The sequence below is a fragment of the Saccopteryx leptura genome, chromosome 2, assembly GCF_036850995.1.
Source record: "Saccopteryx leptura isolate mSacLep1 chromosome 2, mSacLep1_pri_phased_curated, whole genome shotgun sequence".
NCBI classification, from domain to species: Eukaryota; Metazoa; Chordata; class Mammalia; order Chiroptera; family Emballonuridae; genus Saccopteryx; species Saccopteryx leptura.
In genome coordinates, this window is record NC_089504.1 from 236,419,941 (window position 1) to 236,444,103 (window position 24,163).

The window sequence follows — 24,163 nt, forward strand, 5'->3', positions numbered from 1 at the left end:
CCCTGCATGCTGCAGAACATCCCAGAGCCCAGCACCCTGCAAGAACACCCTCCCAGCACGCCTCAGTGTAATGCAGGGGTAGTCAACCTTTTTATACCTACTGCCCACTTTTGTATTTGTTAGTAGTAAAATTTTCTAACCGCCCTATTTGTATATCTATCTAAAGAAGATATACAAATGGCCAATAAGCACATCAAATGATGCTCGACATGAAATAGGGAAATGCAAATTCAAACTATAATGAGATACCACTTCATATCATTAGTAAGGCTATTATGGAAAAAAAAAAGATAAAAGATAAAAAACAGAAAATAACAAGTGTTGAGTAGGATGTGGAAAAATTGGAACCCTTGTGCACTGCCGGTGGGATTGTAAAACGGTCTAGCTACTGTGGAAAAACAGTTTGGTGGTTCCTCAAAAAATTAAACACAAAATGACCACGTGATCTAGAACTTCCACTTCTAGGTGAACTATACCCAAAAGAAATGAAAGCAGGGACTCAAATAGATACTTTGTTCACAAATGTTCACAACAGCTCTACTCACATTAGCTAAACAGCGGTAACAACTCAAAAGTCCATCAACAAATGAATGGATAAGAAAACGTGGTCTAGCCACATAATGGAATATTATTTGGCTGTAAGAAAGGAATGCAATTCTGACACATGCTACAACATGGATGAGCCCTGAAAGCACTGTGCTGAGTGAAAGATACCAGGCACAAGAGAACGAATGATTCCACTTGCATGAGGGGCCTATAGCTGGTAAGCTCACAGGGACAGAGCAGCACAGAGGTTACCGGGGCTCTAGGGAGAGGGGACAGGGAGTCAGTGCTTAATGGGTGCAGAGTTTGTGTGGGATGATGGAAAAATTCTGGAGAGGAATGGAGATGCTGGCTGCACAGCACTGTGAATGTACTTAATGCCACTGAATGATACACTGAAAAATGGAAAATTTTGTTCTGTACAGCTTGTCAAACAGAAAAAATAAATGTACCTAAGTGAGCTTCTAAGAAGGGGTTTTCCCACCCATGCTGTCAGCTAGGAAACTATTTCTAAGGAGTTAAAAGTCCCTAAAACCACACTTACCACATGGCCTGGACAGATACAGGCTTGAAGACATGCATCCTTCCTGCTGTGCTGACGCTGAATCCACTAAGAGTGAAAAACAAAAAGAAAGGTACCGTGGTGAGAAATCAGACCCTCTAACCACACTGTTGTGAGATGATGGGGGCAGGCCCACCGGGGACACCCTAAGGACAAGTGTGTCTCATGCTGTCTGATGAGGGACTATAAGGCCAGCTGCATCAGACAAGGGCAAAGCCTCCCCCCCCCCCAAAAAAAAACCTAGACAGGCTCCCAATTCTGGAAGACTTGTTTTTAACCCAGCAAGGAGAGGTCTACCAAACCCCGAAACCCCAGCAGAGGGTGTGTGGCAATGACAGCATTTGACACCATCTCATTTATGCTCCTGTAATGGTCCCAACCCACCTGCTATCTTCCACCCCACGTATCCCATCAGTAATTTTTTTTTGGAAATTGCACAGAAAATGTATTAATGGAAGACAAAAATCTAAGAAAGGTAGAACATTACCATAATCCTATGTCTTTGAGAAATCAAATCTTTATTTCTCTCTCCCAGTTCTATCTAGGAGGCAACAGAACTTTTGCAGTGGGAATGGTGCTACTTCATGACCCAAACTCCTTACATAATGTCCAGGATGTCCCTTTCCTGTGTGGCTCACTGGAGGGCAGTATTACTTCTGACGTAATCAACACGTCACACATATGATTCTATTGCTAACAATTACCCAATGACACCTAGACTGACTCATGTTTTAGAGTTTCTAGTGATTAAAAGAATCTTTGAAAGAGATCTGCTTACCCGTCGCCATCAAGGTGGATTTTTGTGTCACTCCATAGTCGGAGAACCATACCAATGGTGCAGCTTTTACTATGTGGGAGGAAAGAGAAGACATCCAGGGTTAGAGATCACCTGCTCACACAGACTTCCTGTGTCTTCACCAACCCGTCCAGCTCAGGGGGGACCAGCCCCTGTCCTGTGACAGGCCGTTGGGTCTGCATCTGGGAGAAACTAAGCTGTCTGTAGGGACCACTCACCACGGAATTCTAGAAGACACAATCTGAGAGGGGCCCATCAGAGGGAGCTGCCAGTGACGCCTGCTTGGAGACAGTCCCAGGGTATTCCAACCCCACCGTCTGGTGTGGTTGCAGCTGCACAAACACCAGGTATCAGCTGCAGCCCTCTGCGGCCAAGGAGCAACCAGCTGACCACACGACCTCATTAAGCAGGGGTGAAGCCACCGATGGCTGGTGCACTCCCATACGCACTTGGGGGGGACACAGGCGAGGAGTGGCAGCCCACCCAGGCCTGTCCTGGGACGAAGGGGGCAGGGAGCGTGCCAACACCATTCCCGGAGATCAGTTCTAGACCTCTGTTTCTGTACATTTTTTGCAGCTGCTGTTCTAAGACCTTACTTAATCTGCTTTTGTTCTGCCCATCTTAACAGTGAAATGATATTTTAGAGACTGGCGCCGCTGAAACACACAGAGGGAATACAAGGGCTTTATCGGAGGGGCTCCTCAGATTATGATGAACATTCTTCAGGCATTTAAAAGAGTCGGCTTGTGAGAAACCGCTGTCCCTGCGCCAAGGCAGCTCCAACAACCTCCAGGGATCTCCAGCTCACATCTCTGCTGCCACACACAGCCCGCCAGGGAGTAATGTTACAAGCGTGTGACTGTGTGGACGGGGAGCTCGGGGCTCACGGAGCAGCTCTTCCTCCCACACATCTGTGACCATGCCTGATCTGCCACTCTGCTTCTGTGTCTGTAGGAAAGGCAGTCTTAAGCCCTTTGGGTAAAATCAGACTAGGCGAATTCTTAGGTCCTACCCTGCAGTTCGACCCATTCTTGATGGGCTAATAATTTCCTTTCCAGAGCTGTAAAATAAAGTTTACGTTGTGACTCAGAGCTCCTGGAGCTTCTCAGCTGTGTCAGTGTTAGGGTGAGGCAAGGAGGGGATCCTGGAAAGCCCCAAACCAACACGACACTGCCCCGAACTTGCCCAATGCCCACTCATCCTTTAAGACTTGGCTTGGCCACTCGTGCTCCAGAGGTCTGTGGCATGGCCCCTCCACAGCCACCCTCTTCTGTGTTCCCACAAACCCCGTACGTCTCTGCATCACTGAGCCCATCAACCCAGAATCGGGTCTGGCTCCCTCCTTCACTGAGCATACAGGCTCTCTAAGGTCAAGTGTGTGCACTGTTGCTTCTTTGTTTACCTGGGCCTTGCCTATTGCCTCATACACAGGAGAATGCAAATAAATTGTTTGCTTAATGAATGGATTAATGAATGATGACTAAAGGGAATCAATTTAATCGAGTGTTAACAAATCCAGGCTGTGCAATGATCTCACATGCATTAACTTATCCTAGATGTAAGAAGAGCTGTTCACCTTCATTTCACACAAATAATAGGCTCTGTGATATAATGAACTTGGCCTCTAGTTATTGGAAAATTCCAAATCTCTTTAAGCCTCTAACCCAGGACCCGTCAACAAGTACTTGGGGATCCACAGGACAGCAACACTGGATAAGGCACTCGATGCGATGCCTATCAAGCACACACTTCTTATATGGGCCTGTCTGCCTGGAAGGCATCCTCCCTGCTGCACTGGGCTGGCTCTTGCTTTTACTTGGGTGTTCACCACAGCTATCACCTCCTTCAGGATGACCCCCTGGCTAAGGTGCCCTGTTCTAGAGCACCCTCAACAGCACCCAGTGTTAGACCTCTGAACACAGTGTAACTTCTCTATCCTCTTGGTGGACCCCGCACAGCACACAAGAGCTGAAATGCCGTGTTCTACTGTTCCTGATCACCCCGCCACCTACCATCACGTACCCCACCATCATCTCCCAAGGATAGGGGACCATGGGAATCTCTCTCCAGCAGAAACTCGGTCCCCTTGCAGAAGGGAACCACTGTCCCATCAGACTCACCTTTCCTTACTAGAAAAGTCGACTCCCAGCAAGATGCTCTCCTCCGTGTCCTGCCGCCCGCTGCTGTCCACCACCACCATGTACCGGACCCGCTCCGTCCAGGCGCTCTCCAAGCGCACGGCCTGCAGGGCACAGACGCTTTAACCGGCCTGCCTCACCTGGCAGGGCCCCCTTCCCTCACCCCACCAAGGCCAAGGAGCTCTGTTGTCTACCTTTCCTCCTGGGAGTTTAGGAATTAAGATGAGAGTCAGGCACAGAAGCCACATCTCATTTATACCTCCAACATGAGGGACAGTGCCTGGCTTAGAGGAGACCCCCTTCCCAAATTTGTTGAATGGGTGAATAATAAAATCCAGAGAATGAGGATGCCAATTTAGCAGAGACCTGCTACACCCTTTCTTTGTACCTCCTGGGCATCGAGGAGCAAAACAAAGTGGGAGAATTTGCTAAAACGGTAAAAATCCAAACACACCTCTACCACACCCACTGCTCTTAATTCCCTACCAAATTTCACAATTAAAAATTAAAACTTGCCACTCTCGTCTCTTCTTACCAGCTTGATTCTATCTTCACAACGCAGAAGGTTGATCATTACTTGAAGATGTCGGGGCAAGTCACCTATTTGACCAATGAAGAAAGTTTTAAAAGGTCACTCACCTACTTTCTAGGCAGAAAGCTACAGAGAGGCTGACTCTAAGGGCTGGGAAGGTGATCTAGATGTTAAAATTTCTCTACACACACCAGAGGGAAAACACCACAGAAACGGAACGCCTCGCCCTCACTTAGTCTACTCCTGAAATGTATAATGAGGACGAGGGAGATACAGCTTTCTGCCATGCTTTTTAAAAGTTGCTTCTGTTTTCCAAAAAACTTGCTTTATGTGTTTTTAAATACAAAATCTGGCAAACACAGACAAGCCTAGAGGAGAAATACTGTTAGGTTCAAGCAGACGTTATTTTGTAGGGTGGGGCAGCAGAAAATAAGGGTGCGGCTGAGGTAGGGGATTTGCTTAGAGCTGCTCTGAAAGAAAAAAGACTGGGTGTCACTTTTCCTTTTTAAACTCTTTTGCATTTTCTGTAAGAGATGGCTAAGACTTCTATGACCAGGAGGGGGCATGTTTAAGTGGCTCTGTGGACAGCAGGTACATGTTGAGTGCCCAGAGAAATAATATGAGTTTATAGTAAGCTGTCATTTTTTTTCTTTTTTTAAAAAAGTGAGAGGTAGGGAGGCAGAGAGACTCTTGCATGCACCCTGACTGGGATCCATCCGGCAACCCCCTACTGGGGGATGCTCTATCCAGCTGGTGTGGCTCCACCATTGCTTGGCAACCGAGCTGTTTCAGTGCCTGAGGTGAGGCCATGGAGCCATCCTCAGCACCCAGGGCCAACTTGCTCCAACGGAGCCATGGCTGTGGGAGGAAGGGGGAGAGAGAGAGAGAGAGAGAGAGTGAGAGAGAAGAAGAAGAAGGAGGAGGAGGAGGATGAAGAGGAGGAGGGAAGCAGATGGTTTCTTCTCCTGTGTGCCCTGACCAGTAATCGAACCTGGGACTTCCATACGCTGGGCCCATGCTCTACCGCTGAGCAAACCAGTCAGGGCCCATTTTTTCTCTTCTTTTTAAAAATTTCACACTCTTTTCCCCCCTTGGTTATTTGAAAGAGGCAGTTACTCCAGGGCCAGGTTTCAAATGCCTCTGAGAGGGCCCAGCGCCCAAAAGGGGCCTCTGGGCTGGAGTGAGGGCAGGAGTTTCTGAGGTAGAGAGTGTCCACAGCCAGGTAGAACCAACCTAAAGGAGGAAGAGCTGTGCGTTCTGGGCAGAGGGGTTCCCGAAACTGAGCTTCATAATCAGTAAGCAGCAAGTGTCACTCTAATACCACTCTTCCCCTAGCTTATATGGTTTTATTTTTAAGGTTTGCATGGGTTTCTTTCTGAAGCAAAGGCTCATCTGTAGATGCTTATGTAAAAAAGTACATGGAATAACTCAGGAAAACTTGTACTTATTTTGATTTGTGTGAGACTCTAGAGCAGTGGTGGTCAACCTGGTCCCTACTGCCCACTAGTGGGCGTTCCAGCTTTCATGGTGGGCGGTAGCGGAGCAACCAAAGTATAAATAAAAAGATAGATTTAACTATAGTAAGTTGTTTTATAAAGATTGTTGGGCAGATAAAATGTATTATGCTCACTTTGTTAAAGAGGCCGTTGCCCAGGTGGTATTAATGTGTGTTGGGGTGGGCTAAAGGCAGGCAGAATCCTTGTAGCCTGGAGCTTGGTTTTGGGATTAAGCCTTTCCTACCCTTTTTGGTGTAAGGTGGTACAATCCTATCATGCCTCAGAGAAGTGACTTTGTATTAGAGACTTCCCTATTATGTATATTGGATTAAGGGTTTGGATTTATACACTATAAAATGGGAACGGAGCGGGAGTTTGCTTCTTGGTTCCTGAGATTATCATTAGAAGAGAGAGCAGAGGAGAGCAGAGAAAGGCCACGTGGAGGAGGCCAGGAGAAGCAGCCAAGATGGTGAAGTGCTGAGTGAGATGCCAGTTTGTGTAGAGTTTGTATTTGGGATAAGGACGGAGATGGGGAACTGAGGAGAAGAAGGCTGGTGAGCTAGAAACCTTTGATTCTAGGAAACTCGGATAAGTCAGTGGCTTTGTGAGCACTGAGTGTGACTGGGTTTTGGAGCCCAGTGTGTATTTTTACTTGCCTGCCGGATGCAAGGTAGGATTAAAGGCTATGGCCCATCAGTTTTTGGCTCCGCTGTTTCTTTACCGACTGTCCGAATCTAATGCGAACCTGCAAGGGCCGGGCTGCTGTGATAGTGGCCCTGGCCCTGCCTCCTGGCTTTACATTTGGCGTAGTCTGTGGCAGGATTCGATACAGATCAGCAAGGAGCCTTTGAGTGGTGGAATAGAGGACTGGCTAGTGTTAGGGTTCCCCATGGCTGTCCTTTTGGGGATTGTAGGCTGCCTGACTTTTACAGTAATATGTGAGGAAACTGAGAGCTCCGTGAAAGAGGCTGCCCAGGACCTGCAAACCGAGCAGTGGAAGAAACTGGAGCAAATGCCGGAGAAACAGATGCTGACCCTGGAGCTGGAGGAAGCGCTGGAGGAGGAGGCCGACCAGGTTTGCGAGATTCGCCTGGAAATGGAGCAAACGCTGGAGGAGGATTCAGAGGTTCGTGAGTTGCAGCTTGCCCTGGATGTTGCGGAGAGCCAGCAGCGGCAGGAGGCTGGGGCTGAGGCTGAGGCTGAAGCTGAGGCCGGGTCCGGAGCTGCAAGGTCTGTGGAGCAGAAGGCGGCGGCAGACGGAGGCTCGAGCCCGGCAGCCGGAGCTGGTGTTTTCAGTCCCTCTTTGGAGGATGAGGAGAATCGGACTGGAGTTGCAATCCGCAGTCTCCAGAAGGTGAAAGCGCAGCTGGAAGGAGCACCTACTTCGGCCCTGGTAGGTCTGCGATTTTGGGAAATATGGCTGGACATGCTTTCCGGAGCAGAGATGGAAATGCTGACTGCCATTGCCACGTGCCCCTCTTTGGGACAGTGTGAAACCTGCCAGGACGGCAGGAATGAGGGGGGTGGCTGATGACCCACGTGCGTGGACTGATTTCCTGGACTACGACCGGAGTGGGCATTGGCTCCTTTGTTGGATGGACTTTCGGATTACAGATTTTGGACAATGTAAAATACCCTGATGGGGGTGGGGGGTGGCTTTGCTGGAAGCACTCCCCTACCCCGGGAAGCTTTTCCCGTGGCTAGAAAGAAGACCGAGGACATTTTGCGCTTTGGGCTAAGTGCTCAGAGACTGGTGAAATGTACCTTTGTAATTGTTGAAACTGTATGATTTTTGCTGTTGTAATCTGTGTAATGTTCTAATTTCCTTGCACAGGAATGCTGGTGATGTAAATTGTGGGTAGTAAAGTGAGCATAGGGGTGGATTGTTGGGCAGATAAAATGTATTATGCTCACTTTGTTAAAGAGGCCATTGCCCAGGTGGTATTAATGTGTGTTGGGGTGGGCTAAAGGCAGGCAGAATCCTTGTAGCCTGGAGCTTGGTTTTGGGATTAAGCCTTTCCTACCCTTTTTGGTGTAAGGTGGTACAATCCTATCATGCCTCAGAGAAGTGACTTTGTATTAGAGACTTCCCTATTATGTATATTGGATTAAGGGTTTGGATTTATACACTATAAAATGGGAACGGAGCGGGAGTTTGCTTCTTGGTTCCTGAGATTATCATTAGAAGAGAGAGCAGAGGAGAGCAGAGAAAGGCCACGTGGAGGAGGCCAGGAGAAGCAGCCAAGATGGTGAAGTGCTGAGTGAGATGCCAGTTTGTGTAGAGTTTGTATTTGGGATAAGGACGGAGATGGGGAACTGAGGAGAAGAAGGCTGGTGAGCTAGAAACCTTTGATTCTAGGAAACTCGGATAAGTCAGTGGCTTTGTGAGCACTGAGTGTGACTGGGTTTTGGAGCCCAGTGTGTATTTTTACTTGCCTGCCGGATGCAAGGTAGGATTAAAGGCTATGGCCCATCAGTTTTTGGCTCCGCTGTTACTTTACCGACTGTCCGAATCTAATGCGAACCTGCAAGGGCCGGGCTGCTGTGATAGTGGCCCTGGCCCTGCCTCCTGGCTTTACAAAGATTTATTCTGCCAAACTTAGCGAAAATCTGAGATAAAGTACTTGGTAAGTAATTATTATTATGTGCTTTAACTTGCTATAACTCTGCTTTATAAATTTTATAAAGTAAAGTTACTTCCCTACTTTATAAATCACCATTACTGTGGAACCGATGGGCGGTTAGAAAATTTTACTACTAACAGAGATACAAAAGCGGGCGGTAGGTTTAAAAAGGTTGACTACCCCTGCTCTAAAGAAACAGAATTATCTTTAAAAAAATTTTTTTTTTAATTTTAACTACCCTATAGGTCACAGTTAGAACCACAGGAGGAAAAATACATTGTTCACAAAAATTAGAGGATATTTCAAAATGAATATGAAACTATAAAATATCCCCCAATTTTTGTGAGTAGTGTATACTGGATTCATTCCTTTCACAAAAGCATCTTTTATATTTTAGGGCAGAATGACATGTGATGTCCACATTGTACTTCTTGCCTTAGAGAGGAATCAGGTCGTTAGAAACTTCCCTCTCACAAAATAAAACAACAGACAAAACAGAGACAGACTCACTGGTTCAGAGAACAGACTGAGAGCTGTCCGAGGGGAGGGGCCAGAAGGCTAGGTAAAAAAGGTGACGGGATTAAGCGGTACAGGTTGGCAGTTACAGAACATACACAGAGGTACAGATTACAGCATAGGGAATTGTTGGGCAGATAAAATATATTATGCTCACTTTGTTAAAGACGGCGCTGCCCATGTGAGGCCGTCGCCCAGGTGATATTAATGTGTGTTGAGAATCCTTGTAGCCTGGGGCTTGGTTTTGGGATTAAGCTTTTCCCACCCTTTTTGATGTGGGGCGGTACAATCCAATCATGCCTCAGAGAAGTGACTTTGTATTAGAGACTTCCCTATTTTGTATATTGGATTAGAGATTGTGAAGCTACAATATAAAATGGGGGCAGAACAAGAGTTTGCCCTCTTGGTTCCTGGGATGATTAGAGGAGAGAGCAGAGCAGAGAGCAGAAGGAGGCCACGTGGAGTAGGCCAGGAGAAGCAGCCAAGATGGCGGAGTGCGGAGTGAGGTGCCAGTTTGTGCAGAGTTTCTTTCTGGGATAAGGAAGGAGTTGGGGAACTGAGGAGAATAAGGCTGGTGAGCTAGAAACCTTTGATTCTAGGAAACTCGGATAAGTCAGTGGCTTTGTGAGCACTGAATGTGAGTGGGTTTTGGAGCCCAGTGTGTTTTTTTTTTACTTGCCCGCCGGGTGCAAGCTAGGATTAAAGAAAATGGCCTATCAGTTTTTGGCTCCATTGTTTCTTTACCGACTGTCCGAATGCAATGCGAACCTGCATGGGCTGGGCAGCTGTGATGGCGGCCCTGGCCGTGGCTCCTGGCTTTACAGGAATACAGTCAATAATATTAAGATAAACAGATATGGGGCCAGGAGGGGACTTGAAGCAATGGGGGGGGGGGGACCACTCTGAAAAGTACATGATTTTCTAACCATTTCTCTGTACATCTGACACTAATAAGGAATAATGGTGAATGCAAACTGTAATTAAAAAAATATTTTTTAAAAAGAAAATTGCCCTTCCTGTCTGTTCTCTCCATTATAGGATCGTGCAGTGTACAACATCCTGCATTGGCACCACTTTCTGCCTGGAATGACTGGGAGGTCAGGATTCATATTAAAGGACACACAGAGCTCCCCGTCACCTTCCTCTACCTAACAGCACCCTCACCTGTCCCGTCACCAATGACACGATGGCTTATCACCACCTCCACGGCTGGTTCTTGGCTTGCCTGGGCCTCACCACCATCCACTCTGAGTCACAGAAGCACAGAGATGAAAGAAAAACCCAGCTCGTTGTCAGATGGGGGTCAAATGAAAAGGAAGTCCTCCATGCTAACAGACTCCTTTCAGTGGGAGTGCTGGCGGAGATGTGGAGTTGCGGACAGAAAGAAATCCCGACCCCGGGCTGGCACCCACACAATCTCTACAGGTTCAAATACTCACTAAGTACTCACAAATGAAGGAAAAAAAAAAATCAGAGCATATAAGCATACAGTTTAGGCCCTAGAAAGTCTCAGATGGACTGGGCTGGCTGAAATGAACTGCATTACTGCTACACAGACAGAATGAACCCTCAGGTACTCAGCCCTGCACGGTGACTACTGATGGGACTGTGGAACATCCAGGGGACGCGATGGTAGTTCTAGAAAAGGAACTGACATAAAGTCTAGTCTGCCTGCCCCAGGGTCATTCACTGAAAGCCCTTGGATAGTCAGCGTACCCTCTGCCTTTCTGAGCTCACCAGCCACTCCAGACCTGGGGAGCCAGCAAGCTAGGGGCTTTCTTCCTATTCTCATGCACATTTGAGAAATGCACATCCAGCCTGATGTAGGGATTTTACAAAACAGTTTTGCACTTACTTCCTCAAGGTCGCACACAGTATGAAACTAGTGTTTGATTTAGAGGAAGGAGACATACTGAGGGAACAAAGCTTGAGCTTTTGCTTTCGTGTACGTGTTATGGTTAAGGCATAAACGATGCTTAAATTCCTAACAAGAGAAAACCGTTAGCAAATTTAAGAATAAAGGTTGTTTATAGCTTTCTTGTACTAGAAGTCATATTAGTTACCATTATAGCTACCATACACTGAGCACCTACCAGGAGGTAAATATGCTACCTTCAATTTTAAATTCCATAGCCTCTGAGGTATTTGATGCCCGCTGTAAAGAATAAGAAACTGAGGCTCAGAGGGGGACTATGGCAACACAGTAAGCTACAGAACTGGGATCAGCAGCCAGGTCTGTCTGGCTCCAAAGCATATATTTCTTCACCAAACCACACTGCCTCCTTGTGCAGGACAATTATTTTCTTGGCTTCAAGTAGAAAAATCTTGATTATAAATATTATGGGAAAATACTGATTCAGTCTTGGTGTTTGCTATACACTAAGAAACAAAATTCTAATCTAGGCACTCAGATCCAAAATGAGGCTGGATGACTTGAGGTTAGACAAACAAAATGATCAAAGTGACAAGAAAACTGGACCCCACGCTAGCTGCTTTCACCTGTTGTTCTGAGAGCCCAAGGCCTTTCCAGCTCACATTCAGAGGTGTGCAGCTGGTCCAAGAAGTCCCTGGAGCAGCTACCCCCTTCTACAGAGATTAACTTGTACAAAAATGTTTTCTGAATTCTTCTTTTCAAATTGCCTTTGGTTTCAGAGTCAAGTCACCAAAGAAAACCGGTCTTTTTACTTTGCAGGGACTCCTTCTTTGTTTGCTTTTGGACCTAAATTAATACTAGGTTTGATCCCTACTTTATCACTTCCTTACTTCCCCAAACCAAATCCACCATTAAAGAGTAAAGACTTCCTATCTCAGTACGTGCCAAAGGCTCGTAAAGAAATCCCCCAAATGAAGTTGGCTGGAGCTCTCTTTGCATTGTAAAAAGTAATACATCCTGTTATAGAAATTTGAAAACTAGGATTTAACAACTTTATCACCCACTGGCTCAACACCAGAGACAGTGTTATGGCTTTGTTCTCTTTGAAGACCAGTTAGGAATCTACCTCTCTGTTGGCACTGGGGTTCCTATGCCCCTGGCTAAATAAATGAGGATCCCATTCCTTCTGTCCCTGGGTATCCTCTTTTCCCAGAGATGGGGTGAAAAAGGGAGGGAGGAATACACAGTTTGAACACATACTGTTTAAAGGCTGGGCAGGCTATTGGCTGCTCATGTCAACTGTGCCACTAAATTGTTTCTTTCTACAAAGCTTAATGATTACTGTTTTTTCATTCCACGCCTATTATAAAAACATTTCTTTTCTTGTGATATTAACTGTTGAAGAATAGTGGAATGTAGAGAATAAGGGGTAGGGAGAAAGAAAGAAATCTTCCAAAAGAGTTTTCCAAATGCTCGGAGAAATCACAGCATCCCCAGACTAGGAATACAGCATCCCAAGGTGGCTGTTTTCAAAGAGATAACCCCCTGTCTATCATGCGTCCTAAGCATTTGTTACAGAAGTCATACTACAACTTAAAATATGCAGTTAACTGGCCCTGGCCGGTTGGCTCAGCGGTAGAGCATCGGCCTAGCGTGCGGAGGACCCGGGTTCGATCCCCGGCCAGGGCACACAGGAGAAGCGCCCATTTGCTTCTCCACCCCTCCGCCGCGCTTTCCTCTCTGTCTCTCTCTTCCCCTCCCGCAGCTAAGGCTCCATTGGAGTAAAGATGGCCCAGGCGCTGGGGATGGCTCTGTGGCCTCTGCCTCAGGCGCTAGAGTGGCTCTGGTCACAACATGGCGACGCCCAGGATGGGCAGAGCATCGCCCCCTGGTGGGCAGAGCATCGCCCCATGGTGGGTGTGCCGGGTGGATCCCGGTCGGGCGCATGCGGGAGTCTGTCTGACTGTCTCTCCCTGTTTCCAGCTTCAGAAAAATGAAAAAAAAAAAAAATGCAGTTAACTGACAAAGGCTGAGTAGGAAATCGTTACACCCAAACCGAATGCTGCTGACCGCCTTACTTGTCAGGTAGACACGAATGCTCAAAAGGGCCACTGCACCAGTGTCACCTGGAAAACACACACGACCTGCCTGCTCAAGAAAGGGCTCCTACCTGTATGGTTGGTACAACCTGGCCCCATGACTTCTCTGGGCCTGAAAACCAGCATAAACTCATCACCAGTAATGGACGGCTCCTCTGGTAGCACAGAAAATGAGTCCCAAGGTAAGAACATCAATTTACCTGCGTGCTTGTGGGGATGCTGAATACTTCGCTGGCCCTGAGGGCTGCTTCCCTGTTGTAAGAAGAGGGCTGCTCCTTTCACCATGAAAAAGCTCTCACTTAAGCTAGGAAGAACAAAACCAGAGCACGGTTAGGCTGGACTTCAGAGATGAAAATGGGCAAAGATGAGCACAAAGCAAAAGCAGGAGTGTGGGCAAGCAGCACACTGAGTTTAAATGGTGTAAAACAGCTTTGAGAAACATGTCACATAACATGTCTTCCCAAACCTTTGCGCCCAGTTTGCTGCTGGAGGGACTGCGTGATGAAATACTGCTTCTGCTAAAGCACCCAAGACTCTACGGGCTCCTCCGGGGCCAAGAGCCCGCGGCTGCAGGATACTGTAAAGGGATCGCACTGTAACACAGCATCTTCTAAAAATAGTGACTGACTCTCTGATTAGGACAGGGTGATTCACTTTGTGAATTTTTCATGGTCTTCCTGTTGATCTCTGTTTCTAATTCCATGACTTTTAACAACTGCACTGCTTCTCTGCTTTCCCCTTGATGGACTACAAGGAAAGGGAAATGAACACTTGCACTATCTGTTTGCACCTTAAGGAAAGTAACTGGCTATGCACCTGTGATTTAACTTAGTCAAGGTTGCTGTGTCCACTGTTCCTGCAGAAAACCTCTAGGTGACCCAGTGAAATTTCTCAGCAGAGTGAATATTGGTAGTTATTTTAACTATTAATAACATTCACATTCAACCTACAACAAAAATTAATGCAATTAAAACTTTTTCAAGATTTCCAAATGCTCCAAAAAAAAAAAATCTTTAGCTTATGCAGAAATTGAGACTGTATAAATTTATAGACTATTATTAATTACTATTAATTATTAGATAAAACCATCAACTGAAAATTAGCCATAAACCAAAATTATTAACAGTGTGTTTTGAGGGGCTGACCTACCTATGATTATATTCTTTCTACCTCTTAGTATCTTCCAAGTCTTCTATATTGAGCAAATATTAACTTTTTAAAATGATTATTTTTGTTTGCTTTTCAAAGTAATAGAAAACAAGTACTAGTGTTATAATAAAGAAAACATTTTATTTTCATTAATTTTGTCAAAGAAGATCACAGTTAAAATTTTTAGAAACTGTAAAGATCATCAATTCTATCATGAGCGAACAATTAACATATCAATGATTTGAAGGGAAAACCTTTAAGAAAACATAGCACTTTGTTTTAACACAGAGCAAATCAGTTCCTGATAGAAACACATTGTCTCCTATAACATAAAAAAAGCAAGGTCACCTTGGCCCCAGACATCTCATGTGAGTAGTTAAACGTTTCAGTCCTGGAATAAATAGCAGAGCTAAGTCTAACAGAAAACTGTAGGTGGTAAGAATACACCACCCCCACTAGCATGTAAGTCAGCAGATCCTGGAATCAGAAGAACGGTTATCTTCTCGAATGTAAGTCCACAATCAAATCTATTCGTTTTCCTGATTGAATTACCATGCTAAAGAGAATGCCTGCTCAACTATCAAGTAATAAGACTTAGTTCTGCCTTTCTCTCCTTTTTAAAAATTTATTAATTTAATTTAATTTAATTTTTTTGACAGAGACAGAGAGAGTCAGAGAGAGGGATAGATAGGGACAGACAGACAGGAACAGAGAGAGATGAGAAGCATCAATATTTTTTCCCACTGTGGCACTTCAGTTGTTAATTGATTGCTTTCTCATATGTGCCTTGACCGGGGGGGCTACAGCAGACCAAGTAACCCCTTGCTCAAGCCAGAGACCTTGGGTCCAAGCTAGTGAGCTTTTGCTCAAACTAGATGAATCCGCTCTCAAGCTAGCGACCTTGGGGTCTCAAACCTGGATCCTCTGCATCCCAGTCCGACGCTCTATCCACTGCGCCACCACCTGGTCAGGCTAAATGTATTCATTTGAGAGAGAGAGAGAGAGAGAGAGAGAGAGAGAGAGAGAGAAAGAGGGGAGGATCAGGAAGCATCAACTCCCATATGTGCCTTGACCAGGCAAATGCAGGGTTTTGAACCGGTGACCTCAGCGTTCCAGGTCGATGCTTTATCCACTGTGCCACCACAGGTCAGGCTGTGCCTCTCTTATTTGGGCCTTTAAATTACTGGTAACTGGCTTTATAGATTGCATAATACCAAGACTTTACATCCGTCCAACACTTCTTTATTTACGATCGTGAACGTACTGCCAAGCCATCCTTCCCATCTATCAGTCATGTATTTGTGCTGCGAATAACAAGCATTGAGGAGCCCAGGACTATAAATAGTGGAAGAAATGAGAAGCATCCTTTCTTTGCCGCCTCCCTCTCAGCCATGGAAGGCACCGTCTGGCCGACCTGAAATCCAGGTTGCCTTGTTTTAGTAGGCGGCAGACTCGCCAACACTTTCCAACCCTTCAGACCTGCGCCCTCTCCTTCCTTCAAATTTCACCACCACGCTAGTTCTCAGAACTATTGTTTTAGACACAGATCGCAAACGACTTATCCTCAGTGAAATCTGAAAGAGCTGCCCGGGGGGACTCCAAAACCCATGAAACTTAACAATCAGTTCATCCAAGCAGCTGGGGGAAATATTTGCAAGGCAACATCAGCCTCTTTTGTTCATGAGTTAAAAAAAAAAAAAAGAAAAGAAAAACAAAAATCCATACTGACCAGAAACCCGAGCACGTTGGAAACAGCTAGCCGTTAACGGTGACCTTTGCCTTGGAAATCATGGTAAAAATTCCCCTTGGTTTCCCTCACACTTCCTTTGGAAAAAAAAGGGGAACAATGCAAAAGAACAGGCTGGTTTTACCCTGTGACCACTGACAAGGCCAGTTGTTCCTCAGGGCTCCTGAAACTGAGGGAGAACCAGAGCCTCCCAACCACACATGAAGTCGGGGGGCTGTGTGGATGGGCCCTGGAACACTCCGCCTCTGTCCTCACAGCAATCAGTCCGGGCGTTTACTGGAAAGTGAGACAGGAAGCGGCGAGGAAGCCCAGAGAACACATTATCCCAAGACCGTGCCATCGCCCTGCGCCTGGGGAGACAGAGAGAGGATACAGCACGAGGATGACCACACAAGGTGACTCCCGGGGCTGAGAGGCCGCAGAGCAGTCACAGGATTTACGAAAACAAGACGCAGATATCCTTCATGACCCTGTTTCCCGTCTTCTACTCTGAGCTCACTGCAGGCCCAGCGCCTCACACGCCCTCTAGACGGCTGATTTGAACACTATTCCCCGCTGCCAGGGCTCTGTGGGCTCTTTGGTTTCTAATACCCAGAAGCAATATACCCCGATTCACCAGGCTCAAGGCGCCCATTTGGGGAAGGAAGCCCTTTCACAAATCCATGTCAGCAATGGCACACACACTGTCCTAGGCACTGCGGGCCAGGAAGGCCCGAACCCACAAACCACCCATCCCAGCTACAGAAAAACCAGCCATCTCCTCAAAGATGCTGGTGTCCTAAAAAGAGCAACTAAAGTTCCAGAAGGTCAGACCCAGACAAGAGAAACGGAACTGTTTTTCTCTGTCACTTTAGGAAAAATCTTGAACTTGAAAAACAAAGTCAGTCCCTGCCCTCCTGAACCCCAGCCTCAACACTGTCATCTGCACAATACAAACATGTTCTCAGACACTGGTTCCTGCCGTTTTAGAAGACGACACAAGATTAACGTGTCTACCAGGCACTGAGGTCAGAGAAAAACCTCAACCGCTGCTCCTCAAAACCCGGCCCTTAGAGCATCAACAGCCAGTCATCCGGACATCACGACGGGGCAGGAACACAGAAGCCAGCGGCAGTGATACGTACTGATGTGGGCTGGAAACCTCAGAAGAGCAGAAGTAAGGAGGCGGCTGAAGGGAGATGCAGAAGTCGGTGAAATAGAAAAGGTTCATGACTGCTGGGGTCTCATCTCATGTTTAACTGCCCGAGCTCCTGCCTGCCGGTCCCTCCAGAGAAAGCAGACAGGTGAGGAAGAGGCTGGAGTCCTTCAGCGAGGAGTCCTCGTGCTCGGATGATGTTCCCACCCAGAGAGCAAATGGCTCTTGTGGAACTCTCGTCTTCCCCCGATATTTGGGTTGAAAAAGGCCCTTGTCCCTGCACATCCTGATGAAAGAGGGCCATTCAGAGGGAGCAAAGCAGCTGAAGTTCCTCTAATCACTTTCCTCCCACGGCTGTTTGGTGGCCTCGGCCACATGCAGGAGGGTGTGTGTTAGAAACTGTGAGGGAAAACAGCTGGACGCCCAGCCACAGATCCCACGCGACCGGGACCCCACGCTTGTTGCCATCGACATTATTCAAGGATTTCTATTTCTTTTGAAACACCATCCATTCATCCAACAGTGACCGTGGGCAGCTGCCGCAGTTACTTGGCATGTTCAAAAGCACTCTTACATTCTGGAAATTTTTCAGTCATGCTAACTGCTACTTAAGTAGGCAAGTTGGGGAGAGGGGCATTCCAGGTAGAGGGGTCTTCCCATGCACATATATGAGGACTATGAAAACTGCATGCAAGGTGCTCAGGACAGGCTACAAAGATAAAGCATGCCCAGGTCCTGCAAGGCCTGGCACAGGGCCCCAAAACCCACCCAGCAGGAGCCAGCTGTTCTGTCAGAACTGTCTGTCCTTAGCACTTCCTTCAGCCAGTGAAATACATTAAGGACACGAAGGAACATACTGCAGGGCACAGTGGGACACGTACCCTAAGAAAGGGACTCCGCTGGTATTAAAAGGAAGAGACAGCATAACCGATGGATTTTGGAAGTCTGCATGAAGGAGGGAGCACTGAGTAGAGACTTCTGGGAAGGTCCTATATCTGCAAGCTTCCCCCAGCTTCCAAAGGGTTAAGCAAAACATACACTACAATTGTTCTTATTTTGCAGCTGATGAAACTAGAGCTTGTCCAGGAGTGTACATTTTTACAAGATAGGCCTAGACTCACCCTGACTGGGTAGCTCAATTGGCTAGAGGTTGTGGGTTTGATCCTCAAGTAGGGTAAATACAAGAATCAACCAATAAGTGCAGAAATAAGAGGAACTGATATTTCTCTCTTTCTCTATAAAATCAGTTAAAAGTACGACTAGAACCAAATATGTTTGTCCCACACCCACCTTCTTAACCCCTGGAATGCCCATGGTCCCTACCCATCCAGACACTAACTGTAGCGCGGCTGCACTGGTTCCACTAAAGCACACGTCACCAAGAAGTCAGAACTCGGACTCGTCTGTAGTGCTTGTTCCCAGCATATGGAAACATGGTTTGCAGGAAACAGGGAAGGAATCATCAGGGAAACAGGACCACAGAGAAGCCTCCACATTAGAGTTCTTCTACCAGCCCTGGGGATAAGCAGAAGGCTTGGGGTACCACCCCAGTCACCCTGCCCACAGCCACCCACGTAGGACACATCAGTCAATCCTTCTGGACTGAATGGGAACCTAAAGAGTTCTGTGGGTGGCACAGCCATGCTGGCCAAGCTGCTTTTCAACAGTACGGTCCAAGCACCTGCCATATGGCCAAGACTGCACCAAGCACTTAGCTATGCCACAGCATCTAGTTCACACAGCTCTGGGGGGCAGGCATGATCTCCTCCATGTGACAACTGCAGGTAGCTAGTCACACTCCTGAAACAGTCTCCTGGGATAGCCAGGGCAACCTCATTTTTAACCAACTCACTTAGTGAGTCTGGTGCACATCGAAGTTTAAGAAAATACAATACACTGGTCCGGGTTGTAATTTATGGTCTATTATATGTATGCTCTGATATTCACTTACAGGGTTCTGTTCATTCATTCAAGTAGCAAATATTGCAGACTAAGAAGTACAGTGCTAAGCCAAGCCTGCCCAAGTGTCCACAAGGGCAAAGGTAATGATCCCCTTTAAGGGACAGGTTTATGTTTGGGTGGTTTGGATGTGTGCCAGGCCATTTAGAAATTTAATTCCGCCTGACCAGGCAGTGGCGCAGTGGATAGAGCGTCGGACTGGGATGCAGAGGACCCAGGTTCGAGACCCCGAGGTCACCAGCTTGAACGCGGCTCATCTGGTTTGAGCAAAAGCTCACCAGTTTGGACCCAATGGTCGCTGGCTCAAGCAAGGGGTTACTCAGTCTGCTGAAGGCCCACGGTCAAGGCACATATGAGAAAGCAATCAATGAAAAACTAAGGTCTCGCAATGAAAAACTGATGATTGATGCTTCTCATCTCTCTCCATTCCTGTCTGTCCCTATCTATCCCTCTCTCTGACTCTCTCGCTATCCCTGTAAAACAAACAAACAAACAAACAAACAAAACACAGAAATTTAATTCCTTGAAAAACAGAAATATGTAGTGTAGGGATAGCATACTACAGAATATTATGCTAATGCCCCTGATTTCCACCTCTGGCTGCCCATCTGAAGAATCTACAAACTTCTAAAACATACTCACGCCCAAGTCTAACCTTAACTGTTTCTAATTCAACAGGTGTACAAGTCTGAGCACCTTTTTTAAAAGTTCCAGAAGTGCTTCTGACACATTGCCATGGTTAAGAACCCTTGCATTTCATAGTAACAGAAGACACAGAAAAAACTGATTTCTCCCATGGGCTTCATAAAAATATCTTACACACAGTAGGTGCGTGATAAATGTTTCCTGCTGGTAAAAGATAACACCAAATGCATGATCCTCTCAAACGAATAACACAATTAGGTACAATGAAGGGAGGTCATGCCAGGTCAAAAAGCAAAATAATACCCTTCTTGGAAGCAGCAGAACAGGTTAGCAATGAGCGCACATGCCCATCTCTGACCAAATACTTTCAGAGTCACAAGTGTTCCTGCCCTTGAAAGGCAGCCCTGCATTACAAAGATATGCAATGACAATAACAATGACAGATTAGGCCCAGGATGAGCTCTGCTGTTGACAAAGCACTATAACGTACACTGTTCTGATCTTCTGGAAACTCTTCCAGGTAGACTGAGCACGCATTATTATTATGCTCATTTTATAGATGAGCAAACAGGAAGTTACTGCAAAGATGTGATTTTAGGATTTCTGACACTACCTCTCACACAAAATCAGAGCCTGTGAGCCTAAAGTACAGGATCTGAAAAGGGTCCCACACTGACCGGACTGGTCGAAACCAACCAACTACTTTTAAATGGATAGACCTGACCTTTGATTGCACTTGGCTCTGCACAGTGACTCCTGAGTGGACTGTGGTTTGTCTAGCGAATCTGGTAATTCCAGGAAAACAAGGAACAAATGTAAAGGTGGGTACCACTGAATACTCTGCAAGAGGAGGTTCTGTTAATTTCCTTCAGATTCACAAATACTTTCTGTGTCTGGTCAGTACTATGTCCCGGGCATTCAGAAATGAAACAGACATGGTTCCTGCCCTGAAGCCACATTACATTCTAGTGGGTCAGACAGACACAGGACAGACAGCACTGCAACGCAACGCAGCAGGTTGCACGGCAGAGGAACATACAGGGAATTACACATGCACGCACCCAGCTCTGCCTGGGTGCCCAGGGACATCTCCCTGGAAGGAACTGGGCCTCGAAGGACCAGTATACAATGAAGAGGGAAGCAGGAGTCGGAAGATTGTGTTATAACTCCCCTACTGTGAAGAGGAGGATTTGGTCTCTGTTGTAAAAGGCCCCACTCTGAATTCATCAATGTCTATTCTAGTTTATAAATGAGTTCTTTATCAATTTGGTATATATAAGTTGGTTTTTCAGAAATGGACCATCCCTGAGAGTAGTTATAAATTCGAGTTTCAGAACATGCAAAGATAAGAACCAAACCTTGGGCTTCTGTTTGAGCCATCAAACTGTCAACCTAAGAAGTGCTCAGCACCTGAATGCCCGGTATTCCACAGGCGCTGGATGAGTTCTGTCTTAAACAAGTAAATGATACCTTCGACCTGAACAATTCTTGCCCTGACGGTTTTTGCCCAGAGTGCTTGCCCTGACATTTTCCCTCTTAATTCTTACCATTTCATTCCTCCAATGAAAGAACCAAGACAAAGAAGATAGATTACTTTTCTGTGGTCGAATGACTAATCAGGGGCAGACCCGGACTGAGAGGCTCCAAGCTGGGGGCTCTTCCCGCAGAATGCCTAGGTCAGCGGGCAGGATGGTCTAGGCTGCAGAAACAGGAGCAGAGGGTAACGCTGGATGGATAGAGATCTATACCTCGAAACCGCTGCTGGCGACAGTGCAAGACAGATTCAGAACTCCGTTCCTAGCCACGTGAAGTTTACAAGGATGTAAAGGAGATGGAAGAAGACTACAGGTGGAGACAGACAAATCTTCCCATCCCACGGGCTCTCCCCTCATTTTGAACTCACATCCAAGTTGCCCAGGCCTTGTTCTTTTTATCTTGTGCTCCACAGCACAGCTGGGCAGGGCCTTGCTCCAAACACCATTGCTCAGAGCTCGAGAAAACTCACCTAACACACCTATCAGCCAGAGCTTCCAAATCTTTCCCTTAAAACACATGCTGCAAAGAGGGAAATTCCAGCTCTGCAGGGCACTAAACTTAGGGGACGAGGTCACAGGCAAGAAATGCTGGCAGGCTGATTACAAATGTCTTTGCTGCTGGGCCGTGTATTGTTTGGCTAGAAGGCGTAGGCTTCTCTCAGACAGAAGGAATGTTCAGAAGTATTTCAGACAGTAAGATACATTCTCTGAAGCCAACTCTACAGCTCTCCTTCATACCAATGGGTAGGAGCAAGCAGCTGAATATACTAGCAAGCTCGCAGAAGCCAGATTTTTTCCATTGCATAAATAAGGCAGGATAAGATATGCATTGCGCTGGCTTGATAAATCTTATCATAGTTTCTTGATGCCCTACCCCCAGAGCCCTCAGGCCCAGTCTATAGAAGCCAAAGCCAGTGCCATCTTGCTCTGTGCATCTGGCATACCAGGATCTAAGCCCCCTTAGTGAGTGCACTGGCAGGAAATGCTGTGGCAGCAAAGACAACCTAGTCAGCAGAAACAACAGGCACATGAAGGAAATGTTTTTAAAACAACTCAAATATTCCAAGAATGGATTATCTCCACTGTCCCAGGTTCTCAGTCCTTTCTCTGGTATGCAGCCCCATCCCGTAGTCACTGGTCACCAAGTCCTAATCTTGCTGGGGCCCCTCCTTCCTCGTTCCTTGTCACCTCTGCTGTGCTGGCCCTCCCACCCCGCCACCCTCACCACTGGGAGCCATGTAGCACCCATGGTTCCAGAGTGTGCCTGGCTCTCTGCTGGGGACACAATGTCCCTGCAAGACAGCGCTGTCCAAGCCAACAGACATGGTCTTGCCCAGTGCTCTCCAATAAGACAGCCATCTGCCATCGGTGCCTACTGAAACACTGTGACCAATGAGTGAATGTGCCATTTTATTTAACTTTAGGTAAGCTAAATTTTAATTAGGCACACGTGGCTGGCAGCTTTGGTACAGGGCAGCACGGCTCGTTCCAGGTGATCTCAGCCTACCGAGAATCAGGGCAGGGACCTCTGGCCTGAGACCCCTCCGCCCCGTCCCTAACCACTGCCCGTTACATTACGTCCCAGCTCCAGGGCTTTCCATGATGCAACCTTATCTACAGAGATCAAACATCTTGTGCTAACGATAGCCACCATTAGCCCTTATAATTTAACCTAAACGTCATTCATCTGACACCCTCTGACCTCAAGGAGCTTATGGCACAACTAGAAAAAGGGCTTTATAATAAAATCCTTGCTATCTTACCTCTCAACGTTATTTCTCCCATACTCCATATTCTCTGCTCTGTCCCTATGCCATCGTCCTTATAAACTCTTCTACTCTGGGTCTCTGCTCACAGCCTTCTCCCTCTTGTCTGCCTCCGTGGTCATGCCCACCTCCCAGCTCTGCGCCGACCCCCTCTGAACCCAGCTACAGGCCACTGTCTCCCGTCAGCATCTCATAGCACCTCCTCTCATTCTGCAGCTCAGAAACCCGAGGCTCAGAGGTTAAGTCATAGGAACCCAAACCCTGAGTCCCAGACTGTGCTCTGGACCCACTTACCTACACGCTGGTGCAGAAGCTATCTTCACTTCATGTCAGCGTATTTTAATGTCACAATGGGATTTGATGGCCAGGACACACCTAATTTTCAAAATCTCCTCCCTGTCTGCTATACAGCAGATTCTAAGTAGGTGCCCATAAAGGACTATGTCCTCCTCTCCAGTCTCAGAGCACTTATTCCATGACTAACTCATCTTGGTCAGCTCTGGGCAGCTGGAACTCGGGCGCTCAACACACCCAGGGTGAACTGGACAAGAAAGACTCACGGTATAAATGCTCTTAGTGGAGTCACAGACACTGGTGGCTGGGTCCTCTTGTCAACCAAGTGTTTCAAACAACTAAGTTGTCCATATCATCCTAAGTGTCCTAAGACCTATGGCTGTGACTCCCCTCCGCCAAACCCTCCCAGTGCCCAGAGGACAGTGTGCTCTCAGTGAATGAAACACCAGTAATACACATCTTTGTGTCATGCTAAGCACTTTACCCATATCCCCTAACCAAATCCTCAGTATCCATCTGTATTTTATACATAGGGAAACGGAAGCTTAGAGAGGTAATGTCACTTGCCAAGTTTACATGGCCAAGAAGTGGAGAAGCCAGGGAGTACTGTCCCTTTGTTGAATTCACATCTTGGGAAAACACAGCATCAAAAAAGTCCTTTCGCCCTGGCCGGTTGGCTCAGCGGTAGAGCGTCGGCCTGGCGTGCGGGGGACCCGGGTTCGATTCCCGGCCAGGGCACATAGGAGAAGCGCCC

At 46.9% G+C, this 24,163-nt stretch overlaps 1 protein-coding gene across 2 annotated transcripts in view; it reads right to left on the minus strand.

Moving 5' to 3' along the window:
- Positions 1 to 24,163, minus strand: part of SSH1 (slingshot protein phosphatase 1) — a 62,782-nt gene that overhangs the window by 21,339 nt on the left and 17,280 nt on the right. Inside the window, exons 1-6 of one of the 2 annotated variants that reach the window (XM_066370672.1) lie at positions 16,058 to 16,112; positions 13,380 to 13,483; positions 4,575 to 4,639; positions 4,022 to 4,143; positions 1,884 to 1,952; positions 1,088 to 1,153 (exon numbers count right to left, since the gene is read on the minus strand). In XM_066370672.1, the coding sequence (XP_066226769.1) occupies positions 1,088 to 1,153; positions 1,884 to 1,952; positions 4,022 to 4,143; positions 4,575 to 4,639; positions 13,380 to 13,464 (407 nt within the window). In that variant the 5' untranslated portion in view covers positions 13,465 to 13,483; positions 16,058 to 16,112. Of the gene's footprint in view, positions 1 to 1,087; positions 1,154 to 1,883; positions 1,953 to 4,021; positions 4,144 to 4,574; positions 4,640 to 13,379; positions 13,484 to 16,057; positions 16,113 to 24,163 lie in introns of those variants that run through there. The other variant, XM_066370671.1, reaches the window with a different exon arrangement.